Here is a 9,485-nt window from a genome sequence, read left to right on the forward strand (position 1 = left end):
GGGAGTCGTCTTCAACCTCCAGACTTCGCGTTTTCTTCTGCGGACCTAGAACGGACGGTCTGACCTCAGACCGGACGTTCTGGTCCTCGGATTCTCACCAAAACACACCAACACGCACGATTCACTATGGGTATTACACTAAAACTCATAGAATTGCAATTAGAACACAAATCAATCATCAATTTTACACGAAATCACCCAAAACCCAAAACCCCATGTCTAATAGACCTCCGAATTAAACTCGAATTCACTCACCTCGGTTAAGCCCGTGCTATGGGTGTTGAATGGAAAGCTTGGTGATGTTTCTCTTGCTCTGTAGGAACTGATTTGAGCGTCAATTGTTCGGATTTGAGAGAGAATTTTCGCTCAGAAATGAAGAACATGAGAGGGAGAGAGAAAATGGCGATTTGGTTCGGATTAGGCCAAATTATGACACGAATGGGGACTAAATCATGCACAAAGTCAAAAAGTCGGGATTTCCTGGTCGAATTAGTGCATTGGGGTCGCTTTCAAGTTGGTCCGGACGGAAGTCGTCGTTTTGGTCGTTGCCGACACTCTGGTCCGTCCGTTCTACGGTCTGGAACGGACGGTCTGGTCTGTGTGAGCGGTCCGTCCGTTCTGGGTCGTCCAGAACGGACGTTCTCAGTTTTTTTTTTTTTTTTTTTTTTTTTGAAAACTGGGTTGTTACATATACCATAATTTGTTTTGACGTAAAAACAATAAAATAAAATATTTTAAATAAATTTTATTATTTTCAAATGTTCATATAACATAAAATTTTAAAATAAGAAAATAATAATGAAATAAATTGAAAATAATAAAACAATAATTAAATTAGAATATATATATATATATATATCAATTTGTTATATAGCATAGTTATAAAACAATATCACTATACTATTTTTTCTAATTAGATTTAATATCTATTATATATTAATTATTAATATATAGGTAGATAAACGGTTATATTCGGTATGGTTAATTCATATTCGGTTTTTTCGAGTTCGATTATTTCGGATTTTAAAAAATCATAATCAAACAATTATTTAATTTTATACGATCCGATTCAATTCGGATATATATAGATCGATTCGGTTAATAACCGAAATATCCGAACCGAATGTCCATCCCTAGTGTCATCTATTTGCCAAAAGTTAACAGGAATCTAGTTCCGGATGTCTGTGCTCATTGTTAGGGATAAACATCTATTAGAGACTATAAGAAAATATTTCCTCTGAAGAATAGTCCCAGACAAGGATCAATTAGTGGAGGATTTTCATGCATATTTTAAGGCTATACATAGGATAGCTAAAGATAGGTTTATTATTTCCGTCGGTAAACTTTGTCCCCGAGAATCTAGATCGCTTCTGAGAACTTGTCTATCCGATGTTTCATGCAAGAACTTGTTAAATCCCTTCAGGTGAAAACCCTAATCATCAACCCCAAAAGCTGAACAGATAGAATATGAAATAAGTTCTTTTATGCCACCATGGCCAAAAACTGAAACTGCATTTGCTCCTGTAATTGCCAGAATTCGCCCTTCATCTTGACCCATTTCAATGTGGATGTCACAAATCTCCGAGGAGTAAGCAGTTTGCAGAAGGCCCTTTGTTTTCAGAAAGGGTGTTGGTGAAATCGTTCCAGAAACACGTTAATGGAGTTTGTGGATTCACATTCTTCATCAGTAAGAGCTTGATATACACTCGAAATTTCATGAACCCTAAATTGACAAAGCATTGTTTCAAACATGGCAACATGGAGAGTTCCACATGAGAGAAGAGAATCAAGATCTAGGCTTTTTCCATAATTGGTACCGGCGTCTTGGGAGACTTCATCGAACTTGGCAACTCTTAATTGCGTGTCCATAAAATAAAACCTAGAATCGGGCTGCCGGATCCGGTTAATTAACCGGGTCGGATCAGGATCGAGTTTAACTTGGTCATTTCTGGATTCCTCGGGTTTGGGCTTTGCTATTTTTTTTTCATGGTCTTTTAATATAAACTACTAAGGAGTCGTAAACCACCGAAGTCTCACCGTTTTGTCTTATTCCGGCGGCTGTGTGGGCGAGAGAGAGAGAGAGGGGGAATGGCGATCAGGAAGCTTTTGCTTCTATTGAAACCGTTGGATCCGTATCCGTTTCTTCCACCGGAAGGTGTCTCGCGCATCAAGAACCCCCAGGTATTACATTACCGATTTCCTCATCTGGACTGCGTAAAATTTCTGCATGATTTCATGTGTGTTCGATTTCGTTTAGAAGTTGTTCGATGAAATGCCGCAGTCGCTGGCACCTGAAACCCAACTGTTTTACGTGGGGCAGAACACATTTTGTGTTTGTCTCATTCCATCTGTGTGTTTGTGTATCTTCGTGTTCTTGAGAAATCGAGAATATATTAGCAAGTGTTATGGGTTTAATGATTGTGGGCTCAAGGTTCTGAGCAAAATTTGGGAGATTTTATGTTTGAATGATATGCATATTTTGGTTTCTCACCCTTGGCCTTTGCACGAGGTTTGTGTGGTTTTATGTTGTTTCTTGGTCTCCGTTTGGAAATTTGGATATGTAGACACTTCCTATGGGTTGTGATGTTTTGTTCGCATTTGCCAACTCAGTTTATTTTGGCTAAGTGACAGGTCCTTAGATATCTTGAGAGTCGGTGCACTGTCCACAAAGACGCTATAAATTTTTGCCAGGAGATACTACATAAGAAACCGGTTGAATGGAGACCCATATCACGTAGTGATTTATTGCATCCCATTCATGACGTCGATATGGTCATTACTGTTGGCGGGGATGGCACCCTCTTGCAGGCCAGCCATTTAATCGATGACTCGGTTCCTGTCCTAGGTGTGAATTCTGACCCAACACGAACAGAAGAGGTTAAAGCTGTCTCTTGCCTTTCCTCATCCCATACATTTCCTGATATTGATTAACTACTATAAAGAACGCTGGGCTGAAATGAGTTAGTGTTTGATGGCAACTGCAGGTTGAAGCATTGAGCGATCAGTTTGATGCTAGTAGAAGCACCGGCCACTTGTGTGCTGCTACAGTTGAAAACTTTGAACAGGTAACAAGAAAAAGGGACCCATTAATCAGTAACCTGATTATGTTCCCATTACTCCTTAGTTTGGCCTCATTGTTAGTACAGATTCATAAGATTCCATGACTGTACCTTTCTTGGCTCGATTCCTTTTCGTGTTTGCAGTAAACCGATATGACCAAGCTGTCCATTGCTTACAGGTTCTGGATGACATTTTGTTTGGTAAAAGGGTTCCTTCAAAAGTGTCCAGAATAGCGGTGAAGTTAAATTCAAAACCGCTTACAACACAGGCACTCAATGACGTTTTGATTGCACACCCGTGTCCTGCCACTGCTTCAAGGTTCTCATTCAAGTAAGAGCTCCTCGTCCTCTAAATTATCCTCGTCCTCTAAATTATCATATGCATGATGTAATCAGCGCATATTTGATATAAAAATTTATACCATATATAGTCTCTTTTTAACTTTTTCCTTACCATTTGCTCAAACCGCTGTCTTCATTTGCCCTGTTAATGCACAAAAATGAAATATTGTTCACATTTGTTAGCTTGAATCATCAACTGACAGAAAAACAGAAACCAGGGACTAGAAAAAGGTTCAAAGCATCGTGTTTTGAACTCACACGATCTGCATTTTATTCATGTGGGGTAGGATTAATAGCAAAGACGATGGTGAGTCATGCTCGAAAACAGTGAGCTCCCGCTCGAGCGGTCTAAGAATCTGCACTGCTGCCGGCTCCACAGCGGCAATGCACTCAGCAGGTGGGTCAGTGATGCCAATTTCGTCTCGTGATCTTCAGTACATGGTAAGAGAACCCATCTCACCCGGTTCATCCCCTGGTCTAATGCACGGGTTCGTCAGACCGGATCAGTCCATGGACGTGAACTGGTTCTCCAACCGCGGCTCGATCTATATCGACGGTTGTCATGTTCGCTACACTATGCAGCTCGGAGATACGATCGAAATATCATCAGATGCCCCAGTCTTGAACGTGTTCTTACCTCCTCACGCCTTGACCAGGAACATATCAAAGGTAATATAGTAGAGCTCGAGATTTTGTTCATTTTTCGTGAGCATAGAAGATGGTATAATCTGGGATCTATCCACTTGTGTGTGTGTGTATGTACATACATCAAAGATACTTTGGTCAAGATTCAGGTTTCATGTGAAACGCGATTGTTTGGTGTCCGAAATGTATTGAATCTAAGGCACATGAGAAATCGGCGTGTCGAGCCGCTGATTTGGGGCCCAAAAATAAATAAAACCCAAATTCCAATAGCACTACGTTACAAAGAGTAATCGCCGATATTTGAATCCCGCGTAATACGACCCAATCTATGGTAATGGCAATATCGTAAATACCGAAACGCCAACATTGCATCCGAAACAACGCAGAAGTACGTTACTTATCGCATCTTCTCTCTCTACGTATATATTACATATACTAATGTGCTGATATGAATATGATATGTAACGGTTGATTGATTAATAAACCAAGCGATATTGTCAATTTCAGTTCTTGTCTTCTTGCATTTAGAATTTTCATATCTTCGTTTTGTTCATGATTAAAAACAAAAACTTCCCGTACGTGAGAATCATAATCATTGATAAACTTCTTTTGATAAAGAAATCATTATTTTTACGTAGATGGGCCTGGCCCAAACCCATTTTAGTTGCCACGTGTCAACAGACCTATCAAGGATCTTGTTTGGTTTTGGGTACTGTTCGGTTCGGTTATGGCGTTTGATTTGATACGTAATTTCATTTTGTTAGATTTAGAATTATATAGTCAGTTTCAATCTGATTTTATCATTTTAATTATGTCATTATTATGAAATTAAAACTAAATCAACTATATTTTAATTTGAAATGTAATCGGTTCGGATTGTCCTGGTTTGGTTAACCGAACAGAACCGAACTGCGTATCCCCTACTTACATTTCACCACGAGAATGGCGGGAAAGCCAGCCATTGACGAGAGCACCGTCCCAAATCTGCGAGAGGAAGAGGCGGGAGAAGATGTCCGAAACCGAAACCCTAGCTATCCTCGACGAGATCGAGTCTCTTGTCTCCGATCATCTTCAAGTGGTAATCGCCGGTGTTTGAATTTCCTATCTCCACCCGTCGATTTCTCTGGTTAGGGTTTTGGTTTTAGTTTCAGTGATTTTTTTGTTTGTTCCGATAACTCGTTGTCTAGCTAGTTAGGTTCTAATCAGACGAGGGTTTGGTCTTTGACTCCGAAAGGAACGAAGCTGTTGTTAACTACCCTCAGGATCAGTCTTAGGGCATACATACTTCTTTGTGTTTTTCTTGTGTTGCATTTCCAGGATGTTTCTTGTTCAATTCGGTCTGAATTTTACCATTCTGATCGAAATGTGTTCAGTTTTACTTGATTTCTTGTCTATTTTGGTGTTTATTGAGATTCGTCTTCGCAAAAGTTTTAATCTTTTGGGAGCTGAATAATGCTAACTTCACTTGCAGCGATCCAATCCTAAAAAAATGTATTTTTTCCTCTCTTTTTAATGTTCCTGATCGGTCTCGGGTTCACTTCATACCACCCATTGAAAACAAAATCAGATACACATCATATCTTTGTGTTCGAAGGCTTGATCTGTAGCATTGAACAATTCTGGCTGTAAACTAATCGCTGCTTCTCCGTTTTCAGGTATCCTACAAATGGCTGAGTCGAAACTTCTTGGTTTCATCAAATTCTGCAAAGAGGTAAAACGGTTGCCTCTCGAAGTTATTGAGATGTTGGGTATGTGTAATTCTGCTTTAATCCGAACTCGCAGATTGTAACTTGTGTGTGCTTAGGCTGCTTAAAGAGTTCGCTGAGAAACGCGGGAATGGATTGGAAGTTATATACACTTTATCTGGGTGGCTAAAGAATAGTCCTTCAGATTATCACATAAGGCTTGTATCCAGCTCTAAACTTTCAGGTCAGTTTCTTCGCTTTGACTTTGAATCAATCTTTTCTTTCGTACAGTTGGTGTTGCCAGTTTAACTTTATAGTTGGAAAATATAGGAGGAACTTGCTGCTTACTCTCTCTAGTTCAGAATACTATCGTATTATGCAATGTCTGCTTTGCTATCAAAGTTTCACTCTTTCAGATGAATTTATGTAAGCCCATGTTGTGTCTCAGTTTTCATTATCTTGGCTTTTATGCAGAAGCGGAGAAAGATTTCAATGGAAAATACTCAGTTCAGGTCTACAGTGTTCAAGCAAGTGTCCCAACAGATCCAGCAGCACTGTGGAATGCTGAGTTTGTGCAAACAGAGGAGCTCTTCAAGCAGCCTTCTGAAGTTGATAATTGCTTGAGAAATAATAGGTATGTTTTTTGTGTGTTTTTTGGCATGAAAGCTGTAACTGTTATCACGTAATGTTGCTAATTACCATTGAAATGGCCTTGTTGCCAGATTCTGTGGCGTTTCCAATTCATTTGTAAAGCGTAATGTGGAGGGCACTGTTGTGAATGCTTGTGCACCACAAACCAAAACTGTGGCAGCGCCATTAAAGCAAGAGAAGAAATTTCAACAGCCAAGCCCCAAGGTTGGTGTTCAATTGCCTCCAGTTCAAGACCAGTCCTTGAAATCCTCCTCAGACAAAGAAAAAGTCCCTTCTGTGCCTCTTAATAAGGAGGGACATGATCAAAAGAGCTCGTCTGGAACTGGGAGTTCGTTGACGAACTTGTGGGGCCGTGCATCTTCAAAATCCAAAAATGACTCTACAATGGCAGATGACAAAAATGGTATTTCAGATCGTTCAGGTTTGTCTTTCTTCTAATTCTTCCACTCCGATTAGGTTAGCACCACCTATTCCCTTCTTAGATGCTATTTGATGGCCTTTTTGGTTAATTTTCCCATTCTATGAATGTCTGTAGTTGGTGCAGAGGCCCAGATAGCTACCCATGATGCCATTGATGACGACGTCAATGATGACAAAACTCAAGATGTCAAATTCAGGAGAGCATCAAAACAAGATCATAGGAAAAGGAAGGTAATATTTGACCTCTCAGATGAAGAGTATGAAGATGCAGTCAGCTTAGCGTCTCCTGGGGTTCCAAAGGCAAAATCATATGCAGATGGCAAACAAAGTCCCAGAGATTCAAGCGCTGTCGAGATGGAAATTGATGAACCAAAGGTCAAGGAAGAAGACATGAGAAAAGCTGCTTCTGTTGAATCTTCCGGTGTCAGCAAAAATGGTAATTCTAATACTTCATCCTCGGAGAAGATTCAAGCCATCGGTTCTGAAGGCAAAGCAAACTCGAAGGATAAAACGACTGAAACCTCTAATTCCCTGAAAAGGAGAAAGGTTCTGAAGACGCGGATTGATGAACGTGGGAGAGAAGGTACGCTTACACACTTTAGTGGATCTTTATATAATCAACTCTGCTGAATATATGCTCTGATGTTGAAGAACGTTGCCAGACTGATGTTTCTCACTCTAAAAACATTCATTTTTCGCTGCTTGCAGTGACTGAGGTAGTCTGGGAGGACGACGAGACAGAAGTAAAGAAAGGAAAAACGGATGCAGAGAAGAAAGAAGAAAGTAATACAACCAAGAAAATAAGCGGCGGTGAAGGTACAGACGCATCCAACAGGTAATATTATTCTTCACTCTTTGCGGATCAGAGATAGATGCCATTGGAGATTTCCTCTGCGTCGTTTCTATATGCCTGGGGAATGGAGGCAATAAGGCAGTCTCTAGACCCTTTTGTGAAACCCGAGATAGCAATCTCAAAGAATCGAGTTCCTTTGTTCAGGGCTGTTGCAGGGAAGAAGACCCCGACCACCACGGGAAACGCAGGGGCGAAACAGGGAAGCAAGAAAGGCGGGAGCGCGAAAGATCCGAAGCAAGGGAACATTCTATCATTCTTCAAGAGGGTTTGATGGTCCTTCTTGCAACCCCTTGGCCTCTTTTCTTGATTTGCCCCCTTTGTCTCTGTTGTGTTAGATGCTTCTTTCTTGCTTGGGTTTTGTGCTCTCAACGAGACAATGGTGTTTCCATTCACTTCACTTGAAAAAGAACAGATATTGTTCATTAGCTGAGATCAGTAAAGTTAGGATGTTCCAAGCAAATCAAGATTTTTAGGCATATAATTTTAATGTTTTCACAATCTTTTTAACTGGCTATTATAATCATTTTTAAAAAAATTAACTGGTTATAAATAATATGAACATATCTTCCAATTCATTGTTAAAGTATGACATGGCATGCAACAGATTTTTACCAATGGATGTCATACGATGTTTCGATTTTGACAATATTTTAATGGATGCCGTATGATATTTCAGTTTGGTCATTTCGATTTTGATGAGGGAATATGATAATCTATTTATACATGTTAATCAGTTTAAATTTTCAAACTTTGTTTTTTTTTTTTTATCTTAGTTATGAATTCATTATATTTTATGTATTTTTATTATACACAATAAAATTTATATAACAGTTTGATTAGTCACTAATTAGATGAAAGATCTTTATGAGATCTTTTTAATATTTTATTTAATCGTTTTCATGGTTAAGATCTACTAAACTGGGATAAACCTCAATGGATTTGGATTATATTTAAGATCTTGGATTCTAAAGCAAATTAATTAGAGAGACCAACATGGAATGCAATCCTCCAAAAGAATTGAATATTAAATTCCAAATAAATTTCTTTGAAAAAGAATAATGCTTTCTTTGAAAACAGAGGTATATTCTATTTTTACGTGTCGATACATGCATGCATCATATATACATACATATATATATATATACAGCCGAGAAGAATTGGATCCTCATTGTATCGCATTTTCTTCTCTCAAAAACATGAGCTTCAAGGGAAATTATCATTTCGTTATCCTCTTACTTTTTCTTCACGATTACAACGTATTTGCAGATAATAAGTATACTGATATTATTGTTGGAGAAAAAGGACAAGAAGAGACAAAATGCGATATTTTCCAAGGAAGTTGGGTTTTTGATAATGCGTCTCATCCTCTCTATGATTCGAAATCGTGTCCCTTCATCGGAAATGGCTTCGATTGTCAGAAAAATGGTCGGCCCGACAAGGACTATCAACACTACCGGTGGCAACCCTCCGGCTGCAATATTCCAAGGTACCGTTGTATATATATATATATATCTGTGCATATATATAGATGTGTATATATTTTCACCCTTTTTGTAACGAAATATACGGTGTTTTTAGTTTACCGATTCAAAGACATGTCCGAAATTTCAATGTATATGATTCTAAAAACTCGGGTTTCTAACCAACCCCTTTTTGCCATTTTTGTTTAGATTCTGATTTTCTAGGACACTTTTCAATATATGTGGTTAAAACGGTCTATGTATATACAGGATATGTAATAATATTGACCCATGTTATCAAAATTAACGGTCTTCTGTCTGTCATATATTTCATAAAATTTTGAGGCTAAAGATGCATGCATGTAGGGAA

At 38.9% G+C, this 9,485-nt stretch overlaps 3 protein-coding genes across 3 annotated transcripts in view; all 3 read left to right on the forward strand.

Annotated features, from left to right (window-relative positions):
- Window positions 1–1,487: 1,487 nt before the first annotated feature.
- Window positions 1,488–4,306, forward strand: LOC104808088 (NADH kinase-like). Its single transcript, XM_010533619.2, has 5 exons — window positions 1,488–2,181; window positions 2,632–2,877; window positions 2,985–3,065; window positions 3,239–3,390; window positions 3,689–4,306. The coding sequence occupies exons 1-5, from the start codon at window positions 2,089–2,091 to the stop codon at window positions 4,077–4,079; spliced, it is 963 nt and encodes a 320-aa protein (XP_010531921.1). The 5' UTR covers window positions 1,488–2,088; the 3' UTR covers window positions 4,080–4,306.
- A 693-nt stretch (window positions 4,307–4,999) lies between these two features.
- LOC104808089 lies at window positions 5,000–8,115 on the forward strand. The gene is made up of 8 exons (XM_010533622.1): window positions 5,000–5,124; window positions 5,702–5,757; window positions 5,851–5,975; window positions 6,206–6,365; window positions 6,454–6,803; window positions 6,918–7,385; window positions 7,511–7,637; window positions 7,800–8,115. The coding sequence occupies exons 1-8, from the start codon at window positions 5,056–5,058 to the stop codon at window positions 7,924–7,926; spliced, it is 1,482 nt and encodes a 493-aa protein (XP_010531924.1). The 5' UTR covers window positions 5,000–5,055; the 3' UTR covers window positions 7,927–8,115.
- A 696-nt stretch (window positions 8,116–8,811) lies between these two features.
- LOC104808090 (protein trichome birefringence-like 42) overlaps window positions 8,812–9,485 on the forward strand; it is a 2,307-nt gene continuing 1,633 nt past the window's right edge. The window contains exon 1 of the mRNA XM_010533623.2: window positions 8,812–9,141. Coding sequence (XP_010531925.1) covers window positions 8,852–9,141 — 290 coding nt within the window. The 5' untranslated portion in view covers window positions 8,812–8,851. The remainder of the gene's footprint in view (window positions 9,142–9,485) is intronic.

This window comes from Tarenaya hassleriana, unplaced genomic scaffold (genome assembly GCF_000463585.1).
Source record: "Tarenaya hassleriana unplaced genomic scaffold, ASM46358v1 Cleome14, whole genome shotgun sequence".
Lineage (NCBI taxonomy): Eukaryota > Viridiplantae > Streptophyta > Magnoliopsida > Brassicales > Cleomaceae > Tarenaya > Tarenaya hassleriana.

What these genes read in the sequence shown, in the direction of transcription:
- LOC104808089 (XM_010533622.1), top strand. Translation starts at nt 5,056, where the DNA reads ATGTCCGAAACCGAAACCCTAGCTATCCTCGACGAGATCGAGTCTCTT. An exon ending in AATTGCTTGAGAAATAATAG is followed by an intron (nt 6,366 to 6,453) that starts GTATGTTTTTTG and finishes CCTTGTTGCCAG; the next exon opens with ATTCTGTGGCGTTTCCAATT. An exon ending in TGGTATTTCAGATCGTTCAG is followed by an intron (nt 6,804 to 6,917) that starts GTTTGTCTTTCT and finishes GAATGTCTGTAG; the next exon opens with TTGGTGCAGAGGCCCAGATA.
- LOC104808088 (XM_010533619.2), top strand. Translation starts at nt 2,089, where the DNA reads ATGGCGATCAGGAAGCTTTTGCTTCTATTGAAACCGTTGGATCCGTAT. An exon ending in CGCGCATCAAGAACCCCCAG is followed by an intron (nt 2,182 to 2,631) that starts GTATTACATTAC and finishes GCTAAGTGACAG; the next exon opens with GTCCTTAGATATCTTGAGAG. An exon ending in ACCCAACACGAACAGAAGAG is followed by an intron (nt 2,878 to 2,984) that starts GTTAAAGCTGTC and finishes TGGCAACTGCAG; the next exon opens with GTTGAAGCATTGAGCGATCA.